This window comes from Seriola aureovittata, chromosome 12, assembly GCF_021018895.1.
Source record: "Seriola aureovittata isolate HTS-2021-v1 ecotype China chromosome 12, ASM2101889v1, whole genome shotgun sequence".
Classification (NCBI taxonomy): domain Eukaryota; kingdom Metazoa; phylum Chordata; class Actinopteri; order Carangiformes; family Carangidae; genus Seriola; species Seriola aureovittata.
Window position 1 is genome coordinate 3,126,306 of NC_079375.1, and position 27,822 is coordinate 3,154,127.

The 27,822-nt window shown below is 41.7% G+C and overlaps 1 protein-coding gene across 3 annotated transcripts in view; it reads left to right on the top strand.

Moving 5' to 3' along the window:
- myo10 (myosin X) overlaps nt 1-27,822 on the top strand; it is a 133,441-nt gene that overhangs the window by 101,664 nt on the left and 3,955 nt on the right. For all 3 annotated transcript variants that reach the window (XM_056390742.1, XM_056390743.1, XM_056390744.1), the window contains 20 exons: nt 3,017-3,141; nt 3,287-3,401; nt 15,757-15,863; nt 15,958-16,194; nt 17,124-17,163; nt 17,409-18,356; nt 18,753-18,873; nt 19,622-19,865; nt 20,174-20,269; nt 21,350-21,443; nt 22,332-22,387; nt 22,982-23,124; nt 23,470-23,661; nt 23,756-23,913; nt 24,274-24,397; nt 24,676-24,973; nt 25,081-25,288; nt 25,593-25,729; nt 25,860-25,980; nt 26,896-27,372. In XM_056390742.1, coding sequence (XP_056246717.1) covers nt 3,017-3,141; nt 3,287-3,401; nt 15,757-15,863; nt 15,958-16,194; nt 17,124-17,163; nt 17,409-18,356; nt 18,753-18,873; nt 19,622-19,865; nt 20,174-20,269; nt 21,350-21,443; nt 22,332-22,387; nt 22,982-23,124; nt 23,470-23,661; nt 23,756-23,913; nt 24,274-24,397; nt 24,676-24,973; nt 25,081-25,288; nt 25,593-25,729; nt 25,860-25,980; nt 26,896-27,372 — 4,041 coding nt within the window. The remainder of the gene's footprint in view (nt 1-3,016; nt 3,142-3,286; nt 3,402-15,756; nt 15,864-15,957; nt 16,195-17,123; nt 17,164-17,408; nt 18,357-18,752; nt 18,874-19,621; nt 19,866-20,173; nt 20,270-21,349; nt 21,444-22,331; nt 22,388-22,981; nt 23,125-23,469; nt 23,662-23,755; nt 23,914-24,273; nt 24,398-24,675; nt 24,974-25,080; nt 25,289-25,592; nt 25,730-25,859; nt 25,981-26,895; nt 27,373-27,822) is intronic.

Sequence of the window (27,822 nt, forward strand, 5' to 3'; positions counted from 1 at the left end):
GAAGCATTATAACTCCCTGCACCTTCTTACCGACAGCTCATCCCGAGTTTGGTTGTCTTTCCGTCTTTGCCTTTTTTAACCCCCGCCGGTTCCCAGCCCCCTCGGGAGCGGACTACCACGCCCCCCTTTTGTCCTTCTGAATGCCCTGAACGCTGAGTCTTTTAGCAGGGAAGTTGGGCTGAGAAAGACACTGAGTTTTTTCCCCTCAGGTCTATTGTTGTCACGGCCCTGCAGAGGCCTGAGAGAGCCTATCTGCCTCTGGACGCTGATTTACATCACTGAATTGTTTGTCTCCAGGGAACTTATTTCAGAACAGTTATTCTGACGACTCCGCGTCTTCCCCAAATGTAGAAAATTCCCAGACTGGGAAAACAGTTTCTTTATGGATTTACCTTTGTGCACGTCACATTATATCATATTGTAGGATTCCCTGTACTAAGCGGCCTAGCTAAAACCTCAGACCAAAATAGCCTAAAACACAAATACATGGGATTGCCACATACATTTAGTCATATATTGAATTTAATGTCCTTTACTGAAGTAATAAAACAACACTTATGGATCTCCCAAGCAAAATAATTGAAACAATGAGCTCTTGACTTCAAGCATCGGAAGGATCTTGCAAGCAACTTTAAAATGTGACTCCAATGCAAAAACTGGCACAAAGACTGTATTCATGTGTCATATTGTTTGACATGATTCTATACAGTTTGGTCAGTTTGAGTTATTCACTGTACTTTTGTGCCGCTTTGTTTCATTCACTGCTAAAATACTGAATAGAAGGGACAGAATAAGCCTTTCTAAAAGAGAAAATGTTGTGCATGACGGTGCAGAGTTTTATGTCTTTCACATCAACGGAAGAAAAAAAATGACACAGCTGCAGCGCTTTGACACAGCATGAAACTTCTCCTGAAAGAGATAAAGGTAGAAAAGGAGCAATTTCATTCAACAAGTTGGACAGGCAACTGTGTGAGAAAGAAGAAAAATCAAAAGAAAGAGCAGCAGAATGGTTGTTGACATCCCAGAAGAAGAGTGTGTGCAGAAAGAGGAAACGATAGAGATAGAAAACAGGGGGGGGCAAAGAAAGGCAGGAGGCAGAGGGCAGCTTCCTGACACCACTCTGCTTTGTACCGCTGCAGCCCCGGCTGATGCAAATGCAGGTTATGCTAATGAGCTCTCCTCTGCGGCCGGTGGCAGTTAAAGGGCGCCATTGAAATCTCTCAGTCAAGATCTGGTGTTGAATTGGCCTCCCTTCATCTCAGCGGCTCAAATGGGCCATCAACGGGCTATCAGGGGGGACGGCGCTGAATAAAGGGGGCATTACAGCGGGTATGAAAGCACCCTCTTATTCTGAGTCCCCCCTTACGCCCACTGAGGTTACAGGGTGAGAGGGGTCTTCTGTAAGTAATAATGGTATCTCAATGCCAAGTGTTTTTTGGGGGGGGGGGGTTGGGGGTTTGATTTGTTGCTGGCTGCTGCTGTCATACACATCTTCTGTCTCTGAGTGCGCAGTTGTGAATGAGTGGTATGCAGTTTGCTGTATAACATGTGTGCACATGTGCGTGGACATTTAAAGGGATGGAAGTGATGGTGATTGGCTCGGGACGTCATGTGAGGTTTTTTATGCGGATATTTAGCCTCTTTTGGAGAGTTTTGGTGTGAAAAACATATTTAATGTATCAATCTACGTCAGTCTCAGTGTTTCCAGCAGCAGCAGCTGTTTCAGCAAACAGGATAAACCGAATGTACGCTACCTGCCCACTACCAAACAACAGTTATAGACCTTTTCCTCTGCATGGCACCTGCTCAGCTCGTCTTTTTTTGTTTTTCCATCAAGCAAAACTGAACAGTACCTGTTTTTTTTTTTGTTGTTGTTTTTTTGTTTTTTGGCATCACCTCCGCTGAGGTTTCAAGTGAGCTGAGGTAATACCAAAAGGTGACATGAAAACACTGCAGACTGCTGATTGGTCAGAGAGAATCGTCACTATTGCTTCATCGTTGTGCAAAACGGGACATTGTGAACAAACCCCCCATTTTTTTTTAAAAGTCCCATATCTTCCTCTTCTCCTTTGTTTTATTTGAAGTGTTGATCCTTAAGAAGATACAGTATATTTGTAGTTTTAAGAACCAAAAACCATCTCAGTGTAGTTTTACATCTCCTCTCTCAGGCTTCTGTCTGGAGCTCTAGTAACAACAGGTCGGTAAACCAATCAGAAGAGGGGAGGCTCTGAGCCCCCTTTTCTCATAGAACACAATCGTCAATAAAGAATTTCTTACAAGCCCTTTCATCACAGTGAAACAGCCTAAATAACATCATGTTCAGTGCTATAAACCTGCACTCAAACAGCAACCAGTCAGAGTCCAAAATCAATCACCACAGCTGTGAAAAAAATTACACCTACGTCAAACACTGTTGGATGATGGGATTACATAGCGTATGGCGTGCTAGATTGTCAATACTGTTGTAATAGTGTTGTGAGAGCAGCTGACTGCATTGGCAGGACTGAACTGCAGAGGGACATTAATAGAAATGTCCCGTGGAGCTGAAGCGTCCTGTCGATACACAGTGAAATGAGAGCAGAGCGATGCTGGTTGCTTTCAGATTAGGCTCTGATCCTCTCTTTGGCTGACTGTTTTCTGAGTGATTGAATAAAGATTTCATGTAAACACTCAAGGAAAACCAAATCCTGCAAGGTGGGTGGGGCTTTGGGCCTGGCTGAGAGCGGTGACATCACAAAGTTCCAGAAGTCCTGACGGCTGGTTTTAAGGCTCAGTTTCTGAATACAGGCTGTGTGCATTTCTCTGTGGACTGAGGCTTTGATACTTTCACAGTATTAATACAGAACGTAGACCTGATCTATAATCAAACAACACATGGACACCTACCTTTAGACTATATGGACCTTTAAATATCTTGTGTGGCAATTTCAGATGTGAATGTGAATGAATTTTTTCACGTTTTCACCAAATGGCCTCATCTTTATCCTAAATCCCCATCGTCCCCGTCTGCCTCCAGATGCCTGACCAGTTTGACCAGACGGTGGTTCTGAACCAGCTCAGATACTCCGGTATGTTGGAGACGGTCAAGATTCGGCGCACCGGCTTCCCCGTCCGTAGACCGTTCCAGGACTTCTGCTCCAGGTTTGTCTCAGCTCACATCTTATATTTTTTTTTCTCTGACAGATAATGACAGCTATGTCCATACTACTCTGTTGGGTTACCCCTTGCCACTCAACCTTAGCAGCACCGGAGCATAAACTTTCACTTCCCCCACCCTCTTCTTCAGGTACAAGGTGCTAATGCGGGGGGTGTTGACGTCGGATGATCCCAGGGGGCGCTGCGTCCAGCTGCTGCACCACTACGACAGTAGCAGTGCAGAGTGGCAGCTGGGAAAGACAAAGGTGAGCGACAGATGTTTTTATACCAATGTAAGAAGTTGTTTTGTCATCTTCATGTCTCTGTTGTTTTTGATGTTTGCTTCACAAACTTGGCCTTTGAGAACTAAACATTGAGGTCTTCAGGGGTCCTCTTGGTTCCTGACCCAGGGCCTCAGTCAGGCTGGGTCCTCATTATATTTAGTCTAATGGGGTTTGGCAAAGGTAAACAGATGTACATTAACACTAGAGTACGAATGGAGATGTGCAGAAAGGGGAGGGATTGTATAACTGAATGCCACAGGAAGAAAATAACCTCCCGTGGCGTGAGTCTTTCTTCGCCTAATTCAAAATATGTGTCAACAACAGAAAATCCCCTTTTCCTCAGAAACGACTTTTCCCACAGATTATTTGCATTTCCTGTCCATCAGCAGTGAAGTACATCCTCTCTGCTCAGGCCTCTGTAGTGTAATTGACTTTTTCCTGTCAAACCTTGAGCTCCTGAATGTCCCGCTGCTCCCTCTGCCTCTGGCTCGCACCGGCTGATCCGTATTCTCCTTGCTAACACAGAATATGATTGGATGCGGACTTACTTTGCCACCGGGGAATGCCAATCCATTTTGGCTGCTCCCCTCAAGCCTTAATTTGGCTTCATGCGTCTTACAAATTCAGCTCGATGAAACCATTCCAGAGCTGAGGTACCTGTGTGACTGCAGGCCGTGTGTGTGTGTGTGTGTGTGAGATCATGAATAATTGAGGTCCAGAGCACCTGAAGCGTGGAATTCGACAGTTATTGGATCCAGTCTTCATCCTCTCTGTGCTTCCACTACAATGGATCAGCAAGAATATACCTATTGCCAGCGTGTGTGTGTGTGTGTGTGTCTGTGTGTGTGTGTGTGTGTCTGTGTCTGTGTCTGTGTGTGTCTGTGTGTGTGTGTGTGTGTGTGTGTGTGTGTGTGTGTGTGAGAGATTTCTGTAGGGAAATGACAGATGGGCAACACAGATCCCCAATCACAGCATGACCGTGTGACGCTGCGGGAGGTGACAGCAGTGGAGGACATGTATGTGTGTGTGTGTGTGCGTGTGTGTGTGAACGGACAGAAGAAACCGAATGAAGAGTCAGCACCACAGCACTCAGGTGGAATAAGCCTCAGCTGACTGATAAAATATCACAGAGAAGGAGATGAATGAGCCTGTTTTCATTGCATTTGCACGTTTTGAAAAAAACTGAATAAAATAGCAGGTATTTGAGTCATCAAAGGCAAAGGAAAAAGAAAATTGTCTGTGTATTGACAAAAAGAACACGTGCAACAAAGCCAACCAAACAAAGTAAGACTCTATTGGGAGTTTCTTTTACAGCCACTGTTTGAAAGGGATGAAAGTGTCTGCACACTGACTCCAAACCAAACGTTAAGGCAGGTACACCAGGGATGACCAACGTGAACTCAAACATGACGTTGTCTTTGGTTGTGGCTCCAGAACAGCTGTCCTTCATCAAACGCACGGCCACAGGGCAGCAATGAAATGCCATTGTTTCCAATGGCCCTGACGTGTTGCCACAGACTCCTGTGATGGAAACACATACTGTAGTTACTGGTTTGCGTTTTCACTCGCAGAGTTTTCCTGAAACAGGCTTTAAAACGTCCAGCGTGGCTACCTGGGTGTGTGTGTGTGTGTGTGTGTGTCTCCTCACCTGAAAGCCCTCTGCAGAGCCTCTAACCCTGGCTGTGTCACCACCACTGAACCATAAAGCCGCTCCTGCTGCTGCGACTGCCTGTAAACCAGTAAATCAATTCTATCTCCCTCACTGGGACCCGCTCGCTTTGTCCCGCTGCCTCTCGCACTGAGATTTACATCGAGCCGGCCTCCAGCTCCTTTCAGTCGGCACATGTCCTGACTATTGTCTGGGACTTGTTTTTGAGGTTTTTTTTTTACAGCCTCAAACTTAATTTCCTGGAAGTGATGTGGCTCTGCTCGCATCTCCCATGGTTCTGTTCTCTCCACGGGCCTGACCTGTCACAGCGAGCGACGCTCCCTGAAGGCCCCAGCAGCCCGAATCAAAAGTGCACCGAGGCTTAGCGAGACTTTTGTTGCGCTAATTAGCATAGTAATGATTAAAAGGGATTAGTTGTTCAAATCGTTGGCATGCAAATGTGTGCACTCGCACACGAGGACGCACCTTTTGTGCACGTGTGATTCATGTTCGAAGTTGTTTGGTGAAGGGAGGGAGTGTGTTGTGTGTTTGTGTGTGTGTGTGTATGTGTGTGTGTCTCACTTTGTGCCCGTGTGACGTCTTTCATGAGTGTTTACTGGTCCCCTCAAGGCCAACCTGTGGTTTTGTAAGTACACTTCAATAAGTGTGTGTGTGCGTGTGTGTGTGCTTATATGTGTGAAGTGCAGTTGCAAAACTTGACAAAGTACATTCTCTCATCATGATGAGTTTGGATAGCAGCAACAAGCACAGATAAACTCTCAGCACTCCGCTCTAAATCTCTCTCAATCATTTTTTCTTTCTTGAAAAAATAAAAATGTTATTTCTTCACCTCCTCAACTCAGAGTCAGAGAGCTGAACTCATAATGCACAGCTTAACATTCTTTAAACCCACAGAACATGATTTTAAATTCCAGTGGGTTTGAACATTACACACATTACGCTACATTTTGGGGGGGTGTTTAAAAAAACAAAAAAAACAAAGCTTTTACAATAAGACTACTGTTATAAATGATTTATAAGTAGTTAATAGTAGTTAATTATTAGGTTATTAATTTGGTTGTTAACACTTTATAAATCATAAATAACCAATTATAAACAAGGTTGCAAACATTGATGCAGGCTCACTAACTGGCAAGATTGAGTTAATGCTTACTCTTACTATATTAATCTTACTAATGAGTTACTAACATTTATAACTGGCAAAAGGAACCTAATCGTAACTCATTAATAAATGTTAAAGGTTTTGACACACTGAGGCTCCTTTTGCTGGTTATAAATGTTAGTAACTCATTACTAAGATTTATGAGTTGTAGGCATCAACTCGATCTTGCCAAAAAGTGAGCACGCATCAATGTATGAAAACTGTGTTATAATATGTTTATCATTGTTTATTTCAGGTTTATAAAGTGTTTACAACCAAATTAATAACCTAATTATAATCCATTTATAAATCCTTTATAAGAGTGGTCATATTAAAAGTCATATTATAGTAGAGCATAAAAATGTCATAGTATAGTCAGGCATAAAACGTCACAGTATAGTAAGGCAAACAAATGCCAAAAAAAAGTCATATTCTAGTACAGCATAAAAATGGCAAAAAACGTCATCGTATACTATGGCATGAAATTTCAAAAAAACGTCATAGTATAGTAAGGCACAAAACATCACAATATAGTAAGGCAAACAAATGCCAAAAATAGTCATATTATAGTAGAGCATAAAAATGACAAAAAAAACGTCATATTATAGTCAGGCACAAGACGTCACAGTATAGTAAGGCATAAAAATGCCAAAAAAAAGTCATATTCTAGTAGAGCATAAAAATGGCAAAAAACGTCATAGTATAGTATGGCATAAAATTTCAATAAACGTCATAGTATAGTATGGCATAAAATTTCAAAAAACGTCATAGTATAGTAAGGCATAAAAATGCCAAAAAGCATCATAGGACAGTAAAGCCCCAAAACAGGGATTGAACCCATGACCTTGTCAGTGTTAGGCAGTAGTCCTGACCATTGTACCACAATACTTCTACATCACAAGCTCATGGTATAGCATGATATCAAGGATATTTTAGCATACTAATCCATGATATATCACAAAAGATTGTCCATTAGGCATAAAATGTCATGAAAAAATGATTGTATAGTAAGACATATAAATATCAAAAAACATCATAGTATAGGATGGTGCAAAAATGTCACAGTATATAAAAGCCTGAAACCAGGGTTTGAACCCTTGCCCTTCTCAGTGTGAGGGAATAGTCCTACCACCATGCTGCTGGATCACTAACTCATTGTATAGCAACATATATAAAATATCAGTATACTACTCCGTGACATATCATAAAAAATCATAGTATTGTGAGGCATAAAATATTATAGTATAGTAAGGCATAAAAATGGAAAAACAATTCATCGTATACTGTGGTGTGAAAATATCAAAAAGCATCATAAGAGAGTAAAGCCCCAAACTAGGGTTTGAACCCATAACCTTCTCATTGTGAAGCAACAATCCTAACCATTGTACCACGATGCTGCTGCATCACAGTTTTTTTTTAAGTATATTTTTTGGGCTTTTTTATGCCTTTAATGGACAGTAAAGTGGAGAGTGACAGGAAACGGGGAGGCAGAGAGAGGGGGAATGACATGCAGCGAAGGGCCGTCCGATGCTGGATTCTAACCGGGGCCGACTGCAGCGAGGACTGGAGCCTCTACACATGGGGCGCCTGCTTAGACCACTACGCTCACGACACCCTATGCTGCATCACAATTTAATGGTAGAGCAAGATATTAAGAATATCTTAGCATACTTATCCATGATATATCATAAAAGGTTATTGTCCATTAGGCATAGAATGTCATGAAAAGATCATTTTATAGTAAGGCATAAAAATGTCAAAAAAAGTCATATTCTAGTAGAGCATAAAAATGGCAAAAAACGTCATAGTATAGTATGGCATAAAATTTCAAAACATGTCACAGTATATTAAGTCATAAAAATGGCAAAAAACATCATAGTATAGTATGGCATAAAGCCTCACAGTATAGTAAGGCAAACAAATTCCAAAAAAAGTCATATTCTAGTAGAGCATAAAAATGGCAAAAAACGTCATAGTATTGTATGGCATAAAATTTCAAAAAAACATCACAGTATAATAAGGCATAAAAATGGCAAAAAACGTAGTATTATAGTCAGGCACAAAACGTCACTGTATAGTAAGGCATAAAAATGCCAAAAAAAGTCATATTCTAGTAGAGCATAAAAATGGCAAAAAACGTCATAGTATACTATGGCATAAAATTTCAAAAAACGTCATAGTATAATAAGGCATAAAAATGGCAAAAAACATCATAGTATTGGTCAGGCACAAAACGTCACTGTATAGTAAGGCATAAAAATGCCAAAAAAAGTCATATTCTAGTAGAGCATAAAAATGGCAAAAAACGTCATAGTATACTATGGCATAAAATTTCAAAAAACGTAATAGTATATTAAGTCATAAAAATGGCAAAAAACATCATAGTATAGTATGGCATAAAACGTCACAGTATAGTAAGGCATAAAAATGCCAAAAAAAAGTCATAGTATAGTATGGCATAAAAATGGCAAAAAACGTCATAGTATACTATGGCATAAAATTTCAAAAAACGTAATAGTATATTAAGTCATAAAAATGGCAAAAAACATCATAGTATAGTATGGCATAAAACGTCACAGTATAGTAAGGCATAAAAATGCCAAAAAAAAGTCATAGTATAGTAAGGCATAAAAATGCCAAAAAACTTCATTGTGTACTATTGCGTGAAAATGGCAAAAAAACGTCATAGTATAGTCAGGCACAAAACGTCACAGTATAGTAAGGCATAAAAATGCCAAAAAACTTCATTGTGTACTATTGCGTGAAAATGGCAAAAAAACGTCATAGTATAGTCAGGCACAAAACATCACAGTATAGTAAGGCAAACAAATGCCAAAAAAAAGTCATATTCTAGTAGAGCATAAAAATGGCAAAAAACGTCATAGTATACTATGGCATAAAATTTCAAAAAACGTTGTAGTATAATAAGGCATAAAAATGGCAAAAAACGTCATAGTATAGTATGGCACAAAACGTCACAGTATAGTAAGGCATAAAAATGCCAAAAAAAGTCATATTCTAGTAGAGCATAAAAATGGCAAAAAACGTCATAGTATAGTATGGCATAAAATTTCAAAACATGTCACAGTATATTAAGTCATAAAAATGGCAAAAAACATCATACTATAGTATGGCATTAAATTTCAAAAAACGTCATAGTATAGTATGGCATAAAAATGACAAAAAAACGTGGTATTATAGTCAGGCACAAAACGTCACAGTATAGTAAGGCATAAAAATGCCAAAAAAAGTCATATTCTAGTAGAGCATAAAAATGGCAAAAAACGTCATAGTATACTATGGCATAAAATTTCAAAAAACGTCATAGTATAATAAGGCATAAAAATGGCAAAAAACGTCATAGTATAGTCAGGCACAAAATGTCACAGTATAGTAAGGCAAACAAATGCCAAAAAAGTCATATTATAGTAGAGCATAAAAATGTCATAGTATTGTATGGCATAAAATTTCAAAAAAACATCACAGTATAATAAGGCATAAAAATGGCAAAAAACGTAGTATTATAGTCAGGCACAAAACGTCACTGTATAGTAAGGCATAAAAATGCCAAAAAAAGTCATATTCTAGTAGAGCATAAAAATGGCAAAAAACGTCATAGTATACTATGGCATAAAATTTCAAAAAACGTCATAGTATAATTAGGCATAAAAATGGCAAAAAACGTCATAGTATACTATGGCATAAAATTTCAAAAAACGTTGTAGTATAATAAGGCATAAAAATGGCAAAAACGTCATAGTATAGTATGGCATAAAAATTCAAAACATGTCACAGTATATTAAGTCATAAAAATGGCAAAAAACATCATAGTATAGTATGGCATAAAACGTCACAGTATAGTATGGCATAAAAATGACAAAAAAACGTGGTATTATAGTCAGGCACAAAACGTCACAGTATAGTAAGGCATAAAAATGCCAAAAAAAGTCATATTCTAGTAGAGCATAAAAATGGCAAAAAACGTCATAGTATAGTATGGCATAAAATTTCAAAAAATGTCATAGTATATTAAGTCATAAAAATGGCAAAAAACATCATAGTATACTATGGCACAAAACGTCACAGTATAGTAAGGCATAAAAATGCAAAAAAAGTCATATTCTAGTAGAGCATAAAAATGGCAAAAAACGTCATAGTATACTATGGCATAAAATTTCAAAAAACTTCATAGTATAATAAGGCATAAAAATGGCAAAAAACGTCATAGTATAGTCAGGCACAAAATGTCACAGTATAGTAAGGCAAACAAATGCCAAAAGACGTCATAATATTGTAAGGCACAAAACATCATAGTATACTAAGGCATAAAAATGACAAAAAAACGTCATAGTATAGCAAGGCATAAAAATGTCAAAAGACGTCATAATATTGTAAGGCACAAAACATCATAGTATACTAAGGCATAAAAATGACAAAAAAACGTCATAGTATAGTCAGGCACAAAACGTCACAGTATAGTAAGGCAAACAAATGCCAAAAAAAAGTCATATTATAGTAGAGCATAAAAATGGCAAAAAACGTCATAGTATAGTAAGGCATAAAAATGCCAAAAAAAGTCATATTCTAGTAGAGCATAAAAATGGCAAAAAACGTCATAGTATAGTATGGCATAAAATTTCAAAACATGTCACAGTATATTAAGTCATAAAAATGGCAAAAAACATCATACTATAGTATGGCATTAAATTTCAAAAAACGTCATAGTATAGTAAGGCATAAAAATGACAAAAAAACGTGGTATTATAGTCAGGCACAAAACGTCACAGTATAGTAAGGCATAAAAATGCCAAAAAAAGTCATATTCTAGTAGAGCATAAAAATGGCAAAAAACGTCATAGTATACTATGGCATAAAATTTCAAAAAACGTCATAGTATAATAAGGCATAAAAATGGCAAAAAACGTCATAGTATAGTCAGGCACAAAATGTCACAGTATAGTAAGGCAAACAAATGCCAAAAAAAGTCATATTATAGTAGAGCATAAAAATGTCATAGTATTGTATGGCATAAAATTTCAAAAAAACATCACAGTATAATAAGGCATAAAAATGGCAAAAAACGTCATATTATAGTCAGGCACAAAACGTCACTGTATAGTAAGGCATAAAAATGCCAAAAAAAGTCATATTCTAGTAGAGCATAAAAATGGCAAAAAACGTCATAGTATACTATGGCATAAAATTTCAAAAAACGTCATAGTATAATTAGGCATAAAAATGGCAAAAAACGTCATAGTATACTATGGCATAAAATTTCAAAAAACGTTGTAGTATAATAAGGCATAAAAATGGCAAAAACGTCATAGTATAGTATGGCATAAAAATTCAAAACATGTCACAGTATATTAAGTCATAAAAATGGCAAAAAACATCATAGTATAGTATGGCATAAAACGTCACAGTATAGTATGGCATAAAAATGACAAAAAAACGTGGTATTATAGTCAGGCACAAAACGTCACAGTATAGTAAGGCATAAAAATGCCAAAAAAAGTCATATTCTAGTAGAGCATAAAAATGGCAAAAAACGTCATAGTATAGTATGGCATAAAATTTCAAAAAATGTCATAGTATATTAAGTCATAAAAATGGCAAAAAACATCATAGTATACTATGGCACAAAACGTCACAGTATAGTAAGGCATAAAAATGCCAAAAAAAGTCATATTCTAGTAGAGCATAAAAATGGCAAAAAACGTCATAGTATACTATGGCATAAAATTTCAAAAAACGTCATAGTATAATAAGGCATAAAAATGGCAAAAAACGTCATAGTATAGTCAGGCACAAAATGTCACAGTATAGTAAGGCAAACAAATGCCAAAAGACGTCATAATATTGTAAGGCACAAAACATCATAGTATACTAAGGCATAAAAATGACAAAAAAACGTCATAGTATAGCAAGGCATAAAAATGTCAAAAGACGTCATAATATTGTAAGGCACAAAACATCATAGTATACTAAGGCATAAAAATGACAAAAAAACGTCATAGTATAGTCAGGCACAAAACGTCACAGTATAGTAAGGCATAAAAATGCCAAAAAAATACATATTATAGTAGAGCATAAAAATGCCAAAAAACGTCATAGTATAATAAGGCATAAAAATCCAAAAAACGTCATAGTATAGTAAGGCATAAAAATGGCAAAAAACATCATAGTATACTAAGGCATAAAAATACCAAAAAACATCAACATATAGTATGGCGAGAAGAGTGGCATTTAATTTAAAAAAAAGTCATAGTATAGTAAGGCATAAAAATGTCAAAAAATGTCATACTACAGTATGGCATAAAATCTCATAAAAACATCATAGTATATAAAGGCATAGAAGTTCATAAAAACTAAATAAATCATGTACTCATCCCGGCAGTAGCCCCTGTGGCACTCAAAATTTCCCTGGAATTTTCTAGTTATTATTATTATTATGGATGACTTTAGGACAGCAACCAGGTTTTTGGAATCTGTACTAATAGTGTGTCATTTTTTAAAGACACATTCTTCCTCTGTAAAAACTTTTTTTTTAAAAAACGTCCTGAGTTCTAGTTTGACCAGTAACTAATAGTGGCTAACATTAGCTCATTTTTAGTGGATATTGCTGCATAACTGACTTTACTGAGTGAGTTCCCTGATTTTATGACTCCTCTCCACTTGTGCTGCATTTCAGCATTCACCTCTATCCTGTAATTGAAATCACATGGTCCCACTAAAGCACGTTTTTCTTATAATAGCCTACTTCTGTATCTTTATTCAAAAAGTTACTTACATTTATAAAAAAGAGGACTGCTATTAGTAATAATGAATATTTACATGGTGGTTCTACTTACTATTGCTTGGAATGCTCTCACTCTCCCTTATTTATGTAAAAAGTATTTATACTTTTTACATAAATAAGGGAATAATCAAGCTGCTCATCTAATCAGTCACCTCATCAGTCCAGAGTCAGAGGTTTAATCTGTTGCTTTAAATGTTGGAAATGCAGCTGAATTCAGGGGGAGACACTGGTGCTTTTGTGTGTTTTGTCTTTGTGTATTTATTTGTGTGAGTGTGTGTGTGTGTAGGTGCACGTGCTCGGGCATGTACTGCATGTTTCCCTGTTAATTAACCTCCTCGTCAGAGATGTCCAAATCACCCCGACGAGTTTACAGTTCCCCCTGAAAATCTCATTAGTGCTTCACACTGAGGATTCACAATACATACACACACACACAAAAAAAACACACACATACACACACGGTACATTATTCAACAGTAGAAAGGCAATCTCCACTCCTGTACCGCCGTAGCATTGTGACATTTCCCCACCGTTTCTGTCGCCCCAGTCCACGTCCCATATCTAATTTTCCTCCCTCCCTAATCGGATTAACCCCCGGCGTCCCTCAGTGGACCCAGTTTCTCTATCAATGGGCGGCAGCTTGGCTGCTGTAGCGGGCAGCTGCACTAAGTGCCTGTAAGATGGGTCTTTTCACGGAGAGATGTCTCTGAAATCAGCGGCTGCAGTAATCTGCGGTGTTTAGCGGCGTGAACAAAAGGAGAGGAGGATCTGGATTTGATTTGTGTCGGCTGCTTTGTTCCCTTCACTTGTTCCTCTGTCTGTTAAATGGTGATGTTACAGAAAAAGGAGCCTGGGCCGTGTGTCTCTTTAATTCTGTTCACTTGTGAATCTTTTATTCATAATGTGTGTTTAATATAGCGGATGTAATGAATGCACTATGTTAAGCAGTGGCTGCAGGAGTTGAGTGTATTCTACTGTGTTCTTCTGTTTTCAGTAGAGTGCATCTATTTTTCATTTTAATTAACAATACTGTTACATCTCTGGTTCATTTTTTTTAAGTATATTTTTTGGGCTTTTTATGCCTTTATTGACAGTGCAGTAGAGAGAGACAGGAAATGGGGAGGCAGAGAGAGGGGGAATGACATGCAGCAAAGGGCCGTCCGATGCGGGATTCGAACCGGGGCCAACTGTAGCTTCTACATATGGGGCGCCTGCTCAACCCACTGCATTACTCGACGCCCCCTCTGGTTCATTTTTAAAAGTCAAAATTGATGAAACTACATTTGACGATATCAATGAGAATGAGAATACCAATACATTTCAAATGAGTTCAAAAGCCAAGCTAAAAATAATAATAAATATGTCTTTATCTGATAGGGACAATGCATGTTAATGAACATCAGTACAACATACACAATGTACACATGCTGGATTGTAGCAGAAATGCTGAGTTTGAGATATATCTTAAAGGTGTGCTACGCAGGACATCATCCCCTCACTGAATCAGAACCAGGCCAGGTGAAGCAGCTTTTTAGTTCCTATGCTCCTCACCTGTGGAACGAGCTTCCTGAACAGCTGAGAGCTGCTGAGACTGTCAGCACATTTAAATCAGGGCTTAAAACATCACTGTTGCACCGCCGCATTTTAAACCACACACACACACAACATCTGTTTAATCTTGTTTTAAAGGCTATTTTAATGTCATTTAAATGTTGTATTTTTACTGTATTTCCATGCCTCTGTAAAGCACTTTGCCTTTGTGTCTGAATGGTGCTGGTAGAAATAACCTTGCCTTAGGGCAGGTGGTGTAGGCCATCCCAATATTTACGTCCCTTCACTGACGGCAGAGTTTTGGTGCAGCTCACAGCTCCCTCTAGTGGCCGCCTGAGCGCCACAGTCAGCCCTCTGTTCAATGAATTCATGTATAAACCTCATAAATAAAACAAGCGTGTTTAAAATTCTCAAAACTTAATTGATTAAATTACATATATTATATAAATATGAGAAGTAATGGTTCAAACAAAGGCTTTAAACATTTCAGTGACCACTACTGTACAGTAACCTGATGCTTCACATGAGTCACTTTATACAGAAGCATTATAGCTGACTTTTTTTCCTTTATCTCTGAGCCATTACTCCTCTGTCCTGCAGCCTTCCTGTCTGATGAGATGCTTTTAAGACGCCACTGGAGAAACTCACAGTCTTAATTGCCGATTAATCAATTAGAGTTTGGGTCTTTTATCAAGATAAACTACCACACACTCTCTGGTTTCAGCTTGACAATATGGAGATTTGCAGCTTTTCTCTCTTTTTCTTTCATTGTGAGTTGTATTATATTTGGGTTCATGGTCAGACAAGCTCCTCAGGCTTTGACGAGCTGCACTTTACCTTTTCAACCTTTATCATGTCTTTTAGAAACTGTATTTGAGACTCGTGAAATGTTTGAAATTATTCACATATTTTATGCAAAACATTGTCGTGACATGTTGCTTAACTCATAAACATCCAAGTAAACTTTAAATCCGGCCTAAATCTAAATGAAAAGAAGGAACTGGATTGTATTTCGCCTCTTCTTTTTTCTACGCCTGCCCTTTTTTAGCCGTCAGTGAAATTTTATCTTTAACCCTGGATGGTTTATCAGACTATCGAGAGTGATAGAAAAAAAATAAAGACATGTCCTCCTTTATCTCCTGCCCTCTTCACCTCTCCTCCTCTCCTCCTTTCTCAGGTCTTTCTTCGGGAGTCTCTGGAGCATCGCCTGGAGAAGCAGAGGGAGGTGGAGGTGCTGAAAGCAGCCATGGTCATCCAGGCTCATGTGATGGGCTACATTGCCAGGTACGACTCAGTATTCAGACCTCAACTCGGCTCAACACCAAAACACCCACCTTTTCATTGACTGTGTTGTCTATTGATGCTGTCCTACACACAGGAAGCAGTACAGGAAGCTGCTGCAGTGCATTGTGGTCATTCAGAAGAACTATCGGGCTTTCTACTGGAGGAGGAAGTTCCTGCTCCTCCGCTGGGCGGCGCTCACCTTCCAGAAACGCCTGCGAGGCCAGCTGGCCCGCCGGGCCTACAGCCAGCTGCTGGAGGAGAGGAGGAGGAGGAGGGAGGAGGAGGAGGAGGAGGAGCGGCGGCGCAGGAGGGTGGAGGAAGAGACGGAGAGGTGGGCTAGTCACAAGTTAAAGTGGCGGATTTAAATTCTACCGATTGTTGCTCTGATTTCACGCTTTTTCCGGTTGGTGCTGTTGTGAATACTGACGGTGTTGTGTTGGAGGTCTGTTTAGCTGGGAAAACAAAACCCTCTGGCAGTGATGCAACTTAACTCATTACATTTCTGGGTTGTGTGGAATTAGCACAACATGTGGGACTGAACAGCGATAACCACCATGATTTATGAGGCAAAGACGCCACCTACAGAAACACTGTCCACTGACAGAAAACCTGAGCAGGGCTGGGCTGTCGGCACAGTACAGAGAGATCAGGGATGAGTCCAAATTCCACCCCCCCACCAACTCTTTATTTTTTCACTTCACATTTAAGACATCCATTCAACTGTTAAAGTACATTTTCTGTCAATTTCCTCCTCACATTTAGACCATCTGTCTAAATGCTGATTCAAAGCTGACCCATGAAAGACAGGACACAGTTGTGGTGGAGACACGTCTGAGTCTTTAAAGGCTCAGCGCCTCAGTGGTATTTACAGCTCTGAGAAAGGGTGCTGCACCACCCACGATGTCTGACTGAAAAGTGATCTCTGGGAAATGTAGCGAGTGCAGTGACCAGCAACAAAGATGGAGGCTAAACACACAGAGAAAGAGCAGAGAATATGTATAAAGACCCTAATTAGCATACTAATACCAGCATACTTGTTTTTATAAAAGCTTGTATAATATGGTGTTGTAAAGCATCCACTGCTGTTTTGGCAGATAATGTGTATTTTCTGTCTGACCTTTACACCTGCTCTCTAAAAGGCTTTAATGGGGTTTTAATGCTACGATGAGACGGGAAATGTAATCGCTGGTGTTTTGGTAAATCCTATCTCTTACTGTCTGTTTTCAAGCCACTGATGTTTGTCTGTCTGTGTCTGTGCAGAGAGAGGCGGAGGCTGGAGGCTGAGAGGCTCGCCAGAGAGGTATGATGATGAGTGGATTACTTCTACATTTTACTGATATTTCACTGATGACTTCTTTGCAGAGGAGCTCAGTCTCTATAAGCATATTTGGATAGATAATTGAATTTGTTTGTCTGATCATTTTTAGCTTTTGGTACCATGAGTACGATCAGTGTTGTGCATATGACAGGAAAGTGGGAACATCACACTCCAAAAACAGTTTCCATGAGGTGGTTTTCCAATTTTTGTCTTCTTTCCATCCCCAGGCAGAGGAGAGCAGAAGACTGGAGGAGCTGCACTGCGCCGAGGAGTTGGCCTCTCTGGTTTTGGCTGAGTCTCAGTCGGCGGTGGCGGTTGCAGCACCGCCAGACGTCCTGGAGGAGCTGGAGTCGGCAGAGGCTTTGGAGGAGGCGAATTGTCCTCATGAAGCATCTCAGGTGGAGGAGATCTTACGACTGGAGCGGGAGATCCAGGCACTGCAGAGGCAGAAGGAGCGTCAGGAGCTCTCTTTGACCGAAGCCTCCCTCAACCGCCTGCAGCACCTCCGAGACCAGGAGCTCAGGCGGCTGGAGGACGAAGCCTGCAAGGCGGCGCAGCAGTTCCTGGACTCGCTGAACTTTGACGAGATCGATGAGTGCGTGAGGAACATTGAGAGCTCCTTGGGAGTCGGCGAAGGGGAGGAAAAGGAGAAGGAGAGCGGACGGAGGAGAGGCAACGATGAAGAGGAGGTTGACGAAGGTTTCGGGGCAGACGATGAGGCCTTCAAAGACTCTCCAAACCCTAGTGAACACGGCCACTCAGACGGCCAGCGGACCAGCGGGATCCGAACAAGCGACGACTCGTCTGAAGAAGACCCATACGCCAACGACGGCGTGATCCCACCACTGCCGCCGACCACCCTGCTTCACCAGCCACTGCCTTTACCACCCGTGCCCCCGCCCTGCCACAGCGCCTCGTCCAGCGGGGACTCGGCCTACTGCCATCCCCAGGCTTCATCCGAGGCTCAGTCTGATGACCTGGTGGAGCTCATACCGCCAGACGAGGACTCGGACTACGACCAGGACGACTACGATGAGGGCGCCATCGTGTCCAGTGGCAGTGTGGCATTCTCCAACCCCCGCAGCGGACAGTGGTCTCCTGACTATCGCGGCTCTGTAGGCACCTACAACAGCTCAGGGGCGTATCGCTTCAGCTCAGAGGGGGCTCAGTCTTCAGTGAGTATCCCCAGTCACTTTCAGCCATCGTGGTTGCTGTTCTCAGTGAGACTGCAGAGAGGCTTATGGGATACGGTGGACAATTTGGATAAATGTTTGATGAGATTTTTTCACCATTACCAAGTAGCTTAAGGTTGAAACAAAGCATGTGTCATTTAAATTCTTGAGATCTTGAAAGACTAAGGCAGAATGCTTGACGCCTAAAAAGTAAGATCCAGTACAATTGTTGTTTTCCTCTTTAGTGTTTTTAACACTTCAAACCCATTGGAGTCAGTTGGAAAAAAGAAACCACAGCCAAAATAGCTCTTTGAATATTCCACTGCTAAAAAATGGATGCATTCAGCCATACTAACAGTGTACGTCTTGAATGTCTAACCTCAGTTACTTTTATTCCAGTTTGAGGACAGCGAGGACGACTTCGACAGGTTCGACACCGATGACGAACTGTCGTATCGGCGAGACTCTGTCTACAGCTGCGTCACACTCCCGTACTTCCACAGCTTCCTCTTCATCAAAGGTAACTCCTTCATCACAGTACTAACGCTTCTTTAAGAAAATCTGTGAAGGGTCTCAGTCATCCCGGTCATGGTCATCCAAGAAAAGCTAAATCGAGGGCAACTGGACTCAGTTGTAGATACTTTAAGACCTTTTCACCTCTCACTCAAGAGGCTTCTTTAAGAAACTTAATGGATGTCTGTAAAAGCAGTCATCTATAAGGTTAGTTTTTAAATGACCTCCAACCAGGAACCCTTACGGGGTAAGTGTCACAGTATTAGCCTGATTGATACTTTCTCCATTTCCTTCTTTGTTTTTACTTTCCCAGCACATCTTAAGAGATCTTTGACGATGGAAACGATAGTATTAGGAAGGTCGCCAGTGTGCAAATATTTCAAAAATATCCTCTTATGTGTGAAAATTCAGAACCTTTGTGAATACAGTGCCTACAGTGCCATTTCCATGAGTGAGGCTATACACTGTCCCTGTCTTGAGTCTGAGAGCTGCAGGCTATTTCACAATGGCACCTTTTGCCCTAAGAAGGCTCTTTAACAACACATATAAGTGGGACAGTATAGTTTTTCTCTAATAAAATGTATAGTCATACTTGTTTTCTTCCTCTATTTTCCATTGTCACATCGAGTGTTGCCTTCCAGGTGATTTAATGCATCAAACAGACTTTGAAATCTAATCTATCTACAGTCACAGCCCTCCTCCTTCAGAGATGTCGCAGTAGAGTGTGAAACACCTCTCACATTTTCCTTCTCCAGGCGGTCTGATGAACACGTGGAAGCGGCGCTGGTGCGTTCTGAAGGACGAGACCTTCTTGTGGTTCCGTGCCAAGCAGGAAGCTCTGAAGCAGGGCTGGCTGCACAAGAAGGGAGGCGGCTCGTCCACGCTGTCCCGCCGAAACTGGAAACGCCGCTGGTTCGTGCTGCGGCAGAGCAAGCTCATGTACTTCGAGAACGACAGCGAGGAGAAGATGAAGGGGGTGCTGGACATGCACACTGCCAAGTAAGGACTTAACAGACTACCTCAAAAAAGCTTTTATTATGATGTCATCGGTGATGGGGGTGGAGTCAGCTGTGCAACAGTCGTTATATTTCCAAACCAGAAGAGGGTTTCTTAACTCTATAAGCAGTTGTAACTCCTAAATACAGCATTTACATCACTTACTAATAAACTATTAATGGAATTCTCTTTATATAATATAGTATTTACTTACTACACCATGACACTTTTATGACTTACAATAATATGACAAACCAAGTAACATATTCAGAGTTCATTTGGTGTGAGTTTTCTTTTTTTGTGATGTGCAGAGAAATCATCGATAACACCGGTAAGGAGAATGGAATCGACATTGTGATGCAAGAAAGAACCTACCATCTGATCGCAGAGTCTGCTGAGGATGCCAGGTCAGTTGTGCGTGTGTGTGTGTGTGTGTGTGTGTGTGTGTGTCTGTTTCTCCACACACTTACCAAACACAAAAAACATGTCCTCAAACAGATATTAGAATTGAAATTAAAACCCCAGAGAACTAGAGCAAAGACAGTGTGGTCATCACGATGTCAGAGTAGAAACCCAAAGCAATGGCTTAAAGCAGTGAAATCACAATCGTGTCATAATATTATGATTATTATTAAATGAAATCATCGTTACTGCAGCGTTAATGCTGTACTCAATGTTCTGCTACTGGTTTCTGTCCTTTCTGGTCCTGTTATTTCCTTGTTTGGTATGAATGCACACACACTCACAAATTCTCAGTCACAGACAGTATAATGAGTAGGTATTGTCACTAGGGGGGTAGGTGTGCCGGTTGCCCCCGGCAACACATTGATTTCCTCTCAGAGGAACAGTCCACTTCCTCCATATATCTGCCCTGACAGGAAGATGGTCTGTGCGTGTGTGTGTGTGTGTGTGTGTGTGTGTGTGTGTGTGTGTGTGTGTGTGTGTGTGCGTGTGTGCGTGCGTGCGTGCGTGCGTGCGTGCGTGCGTGCGTGCGTGCGTGCGTGCGTGCGTGCGTGCGTGCGTGCGTGTGTGTTGGCAGCAGGTTTACAGTGCCAGCCTCTCTCTCAGTGTGAGCCAACATCAGCTCCATATGTCTGTGACAGAGTCAGTCAGAACACAGAACTACCTTCATTTCTCCCTCATATATACACACAGATCTCCATATACACACACACACACACACACACACACACACACACACACACAGAGTATATACACAGTTGAAAGGGATGAGTACCACATTCTCCAAAAAGTTCATATTTGGACTAGAATTTTTTCTCAAAAGCAAATGTCTAAATTTTCCTCTGGGTGTGTTAGTGTTATTTGTTTGGCATGTATCTGCTTCCAAACAAAAAGAAGTCAGGCTTAAAGTACAAAATAGTTTGTGTCAAAGTCCATAGGAGATAATTTGATATGTGATGATTGGTTGTTGTGATTGCTGTAATATCATGATGATGATAATGTGGATGTTGTCGTCATGGTTACAGCCAGTGGTTCAGTGTGCTGAGTCAGGTCCACGGCTCCACAGAGCAGGAGATCAGAGAGATGCACGATGAGCAGGCCAACCCCCAGAACGCCGTGGTGAGTACCGTGGGAAATCAAAGCGCTGAAGTGTCGTCGTACTGAATGCAGTGCTGGGTGTTTCTAGGCAGAAAAATCCTTTTTTTACATTTAATTCGGTGCTAAAAACTTACTTCAGGTTAGACTGTCAAACAGTGTCTTAACAGCAAGAAGATAAAGTTCAACTACGAGGTCATTCAGAAAGCACAGACCTCCGCCAAGTCCAGTGTCAAACAATGTACACCAGACTTCAGAGAAAAAAAAATCTAATTCATAGTAAATGATCCGGATCTGCATCAAAATTTAATGAGTTCGTCCCTGGCTCGTGACCCATCCCTCCACCAAGTTCGGTAAATCGGATCAGTACTTTTACGTGCCTCCATCTGCAGGTTTCTACCTGAGTCAGCGTGTCACTTTGTCTTTTCCTGTGAGTTTCAACTCTCAAAACCCCCAGAAACATAGTTACTGGTAACGCTTGTTCCATTTTAAGACTTTTTACAAATCACGAGGACGGCATGCATCAAACACATCTAGTATTACGCATCCGAAAACATCCTAAACATCTTCACGTGTTCATTATACAGGGTGGATATGGATAAACTCCCCCGACGTAAGAGCTGGTAGTCCTTTCTGTCCTGTTGTCGTCCTTTGTTTAAACTGACACGACACGAGTGGAAAATGCCACGTCCTTTTTTTTTTTTCACTGTTCTACCTGTGAGTGATCGTGTTGCTGTTTTAATCCTGTGTGTGTGCGTGCGTGCGTGCGTCTGTGTGTGCATCTGTGTGTGTGTGTGTGTGTGTGTGTGTGTGAGAGAGATAATTGGTTTCCACGTGGGGCAGAGGAAGGTCAAACTCATTATCCACACCCTGACGAACGCCTTCTCCTCCTCTCTCCCTCTGTCTCTCCAGGGAACGTTGGATGTGGGGATGATCGATTCGGTTTGTGCGTCAGATAATCCAGAGAGGTGAGAGGATCTGCATCGAACGTCACGTCTCTTCATTCTCTCAGTGCAGACCTGCACTGGTTCTCACACTCAGGTTCACACACTTGAACAAAGTGAAGTGTCAGTTAGAAGTTAACAGTCTTCATTGACCTGCTGGACGTCTCTACATATATTCACATTAGGTTTAACAACCCTACATATTTGCAACAGCTCATTTGTGTCTTCTTCTGTGGTGTCTCTGCTGCTGCAGTCACTTACCATTATGATTTTTAATTTCCATAAAGTTAGTGGTAAAAAGAACAGCAAAGTGCAGCTTGAAATCTCTTTAAATCGTAAAGTGGCCATTTTTTTAATTTTATTTTCAACTCAGCCACCGGCGCATGTTTAAAACTCAAGCAATGTCTCAATAATATAAATAATGAATAATTCCTGCTTCATTACTTCAGGTTGAAGCCTCAGTCTGAGGTCACACAGTTCAGAGTCTATTCTGGTCAAAGTTTCATCCCTCTTCACTCGACCTGATGACTGATGATTTTACAGTAGCACTACAGCGTTTGATCCATCCTTCACTGTCTTCCTCTCACCGCCACTAACCGCCTTCCTGAACCTCCGCAGGCCCAACTCCTTCGTCATGATCACGGCGAACCGCGTGCTGCACTGCAACGCCGACACGCCCGAGGAGATGCACCACTGGATCACTCTGCTGCAGCGCTCCAAGGGAGACACCCGCGTCGACGGCCAGGAGTTCATCATCCGAGGTGACAACGCAATCACTTCACGTCCCTCTTTACTCTCTGTGTCCTTTAAGGGCGGCTCAAGGGCTGGAGTCTCTCCCAGAATGCATTTAAGCAGAAAAATGCTGTAGAGCGACAACACCCACAGATATGAGCAATGTTAGAGGAACATTTTAAATTTTGTCGTGGATGCTGCTGATTCATTTTGACCATTTTTCCTTTTTAAAGTCGTATTAATTTGACTTTTTCGCTTTTTTAAAACTTAAAAAAAGCAGAAAAAGCTGAAAAACATCATTGCTGAATTTTCTGATGTAGTCTGATGAGGCAGCACAAATAATGTATTGCATGTGATTCCTTTATTTCCCTCAGGCTGGTTGCACAAAGAGATGAAGAACAGCACCAAAGCCTCGCTGAAACTGAAGAAGCGCTGGTTCCTCCTTACCCACAATTCCCTGGACTACTATAAGAGCTCAGAGCGTAACGCCCTGAAGCTGGGAACGCTGGTGCTGAACAGCCTCTGCTCGGTGGTTCAGCCGGACGAGAAGGTCTTCAAAGAGACGGGTAGGAAAAGGAAAAGGAGCGCTGGAGATTTGATCCGGTTAATCTGGTGAATGTGTTGAATCATTTTCTCTCTGCTCGCCGTCGTTTCCCGCAGGCTACTGGAACGTGATCGTGTACGGCCGCAAACACTCGTACCGCCTCTACTGCAAGCTGCTGAACGAGGCCACGCGTTGGGCCAACTCCATCCAGAACGTCATCGACACCAAAGCTCCCATCGACACGCCGACCCAGCAGCTCATCCAGGACATCAAGGTGAGAAATGTCTCTGGATAAAACTGATGGAGAAGCTGCAGAAGCTGCATCCATGTAGTTGTAGTTCCCCGCCACGAGCTAAAAGAGGACGACACCAGGCATCGATTAATTCATGTATTTTATAAGATGTGGATTTTTTTAATGCATGGAAGGATCATTTTGAAGGCAGTCTGATTCAGTTTCATTCAGAAAATAGTTCAAGTGATCACGACAGCTGCAAAGAAACCCCGACTGAAGTCCTGTAAACTCACTCGTGTCGTCAGTCCTTCCATATGAAAACCACGCCCCCCCCCCCCCCAGTAAACCCTCAGATAACCAGCAGGGCGTGATACTGACGTCACACTCCTCTGCTCTCTGCAGGAGAACTGTCTCAACTCTGAGGTGGTGGAGCAGATCTACAAGAGGAACCCCATCCTTCGCTACAGCCACCACCCGCTGCACTCGCCTCTGCTGCCGCTGCCCTACGGAGACATCCACGTCACCGGTGAGTCACACAGACACACACAGGCAGGCGTGAGGGTGGAGGGGCGGTCAACATAGAAGATACTGATCAGCAGATGACTATTTATGAGTTTTAAAAAAAATTTGGGTTTTTAAAAGCCTTAATTCATGTTGTTGGTTAACCTAGGTTTAACTTAGGCATCATAATAAGGGAGGACAGGATTTTAGCTGCACAGGCTGAAGCTTCAGGCCAAAACTCTTGATCACAATCCAGTGCTGAACACAGACCATGACTAACCTCTTCCTCTCTGCTCCGTTCAGCCCCGAGACACAGGAGCTACACGACGCTCCAGGACGAAGCCCTCAAGGTGTTCAGCTCTCTGCAGCACCTGGAGGGCGTGGCCGACCCGGTGCCCATCATCCAGGGCGTTCTGCAGACCGGCCAAGAGCTCAAACCGCTGCGGGACGAGCTCTACTGCCAGCTGATCAAGCAGACGACACGACCGCCGCAGCCGGGAAGCCCTGGGAACCTCTGCAGCTGGAAGATCCTGGCCTGCATGTCCTGCACCTTCGTCCCGACCAGGAGCATCCTCAGATACCTCAAGTTCCACTTGAAGAGGTACGAATAACCGCTTTTCTTTACATATTAATCCACAGATTTTTCAATTCTGCTTAATGTTGGTTGAATCTTTGACATTGACCCGTTACAAATCACCGTCTCCGCAGGACCCGAGAGCTCTTCCCCGGCTCAGAGATGGATCGTTACGCCGCCTTCGCCGTCGACTCCTTGAGAAAGACTCGAGCCAGGGAGAACGTCCCGTCGCAGGAGGAGATCCGCTCCATCGTGGCACGGCAGGACATGAGCACCACCGTTCACTGCCACGGAGGAGGCTCCTGCAAGATCACCATCAACTCGCACACAACAGCCGGAGAGGTAGGGTGACACCGGGGCTGCTGGGACGCAGCTGTGGAGGATAAGGTGCTTAGGACAGGGTGCGCTGTGGTTCAGCTGTTGTTTAAACTTTCTACGTGTCTGGAATGAACTGTCAAAATGCCCAAAAACACCAGGATATTGTTGCACCAATGAAAACATGACGTGAGAGTCTTTCAAAAATGTTTATCCAATTTGGACAGAAGTAATCATCTCGGTCATTTCTGGAGGTCTTGGTCTTGAGATAGTTACCCACAGGTCTTGAAAGTATAATTCATAGCTAATCGTGACCGTGTGTTTGTGTCAGGTGGTGGAGAAACTGATCCGCGGCCTGGCCATGGAGGACAGCAGGAACATGTTTGCTCTGTTTGAACACAACGACACCACGGCGAAAGCCATCGAGAGCCGCATGGTGGTCGCCGACGTGCTCGCCAAGTTTGAAAAGTAAGTGTCACGTCGCCTCTGAGTGTGTGTGAGTGTGTGTGAGTGTGAGTGTGAGTGTGTGTGTGTGTGTGTGTGTGAGTGGGTGTGAGTGTGTGTTTCGGCCGTTGCTGACTCGTGCTCTGGTCTCCAGGTTTTCAGCGAGCCCAGACGAACACAACACGGGCTGGAAGTTTTACTTCAAGCTCTACTGCTTCCTGGACACAGACAACGTTCCCAAAGACAGCGTGGAGTTCGCCTTCATGTTCGAACAGGTAAGACGATGTTTAAACGTTTACACAGTCACTGTCCTGCTGTGCACAGCTGACTGACAAATGATTCATCCAAGATAAACAGCTGATTTGCAATTAAAAACAGATAGAACATAAATATTTGGGTTTGACTTAATGATTATTTTCATTATTGATTAATCTGCTCTTTATTTTCTCAATCATTTGGCCCCAAAATGTCAGAAACTAACGAGTCACAAAAAAACCTATTTTGTCTGACTAAAAGACCCAATCCCAAAGATATTCGGTTTCTCTTGACAAAATACTTAAACAAACTTAAACAATGAAAACAGTGATGAGGCCCAGGTAGTGATCAGTCGTCTGGTCAGATTTGTGTTCTTGTTAACGTCTTAATAATTACTTATTTATATATATATATTTGGATTTTATTATTATTCAATGTATTTCCATTTTTTTCTATTTTCTATTATTTTTATTCCATCTTATTTTATTTTTTTATTTTAAAGGACAGATTCTATAACTTTATTATTGTTATATTTACATCTGATCACATTGTGACTATTTGCAGCTACAGTTCTTGTAGAGCAGCTTTGTGTTAAGACAAAATCAAACAATGATGCATTTAAGATGATTTTGTTGAAAGACATTTTAAATTCCTCAATACAAGGCACTGAAAGAATTACAGTTTTGGTATTGTACTAGAACATAGGTATAATATAATCACCAGTATTGAATTCGCAGCCCTAGTGGTGAGAAAACATTTTCTTCTGCCTAAAATCTCAGTTCATAATAAATCAGGTGTCTGGGAGTTGTTCGTCATGTCCTGTATTTTTAAAAGAAAGTTTTCTACATACAGTTTTGACAAAACTTTCTTACCTACTGACGCAATTGTTCTTGACGTGGTCATCATCTTGGGTTTTCTGTGTGTGCTGTCCACAGGCCCATGAAGCTGTCATTCGTGGTCAGTATCCGGCCCCGGAGGAGACTCTTCAGTTCCTGGCAGCCCTGAGACTTCAGTACCTGCTGGGTGATCACAGCTCCCAGGTCAGCGTCCCTGAAATGTCCCAGGTGTTCCCTATGGCACGATTACGGGCCCGGGTGCAAAACTCGGCCAAGACGTTCGCTCCGGGCACCGGCTCGGTGGCCGACCGCTCGGGGACGGCGGAGAGGAAACGCTCGAGCTTCCTGGAGGGAACGCTGAGGCGGAGTTTCAGGAGCGGCTCGCTGAGTCGGCAGAAGCTGGATGAGGAGAACAGCCTGGAGGCCTGGATGAGGGAGGAGGCGTCCGCGGTGAGGACCAGCGTGATGGACAAGTGGAAGAAACTGCAGGGGATGAACCAGGAACAGGCCATGGTCAAATACATGGCGCTGGTGAAGGAGTGGCAGGGATACGGGTCCACGCTGTTCAATGTGGAGGTCAGTAATAAGAATAACATCCAGTTTTTTTATTTGTGGACTCACTTGTTGGTCCTTAAATTCTGTCAAATTTGACTTAATTACTTTGTATTTCTTCTTTTTTTCTTTAATCCATTGAATTTTCAGACAAACGATTGACATTTCAAGCATTTCAATATAAACTTTATTTATGAGAATATTTATTTTACTCATGTAGTGTAAACTATTTTACATCCCTAAGACACAATGAATAGCATTTGGAATTCATTAGTTTTGAGAACTAAAAATTGATTAATCATTTAAATATAAAATACCAGAAAATACTAATAAATGATTGCTGTTATAATTTCTCACGGACCAAGGTGACATCTTCAGATGTTTTGTTTTGTCCGACCAACAGTCCAAAACCCAAAGATGCTCTGTTTATTTACACCTACGACAAAGAGAAGCATCAAACCATCACATCTCAGA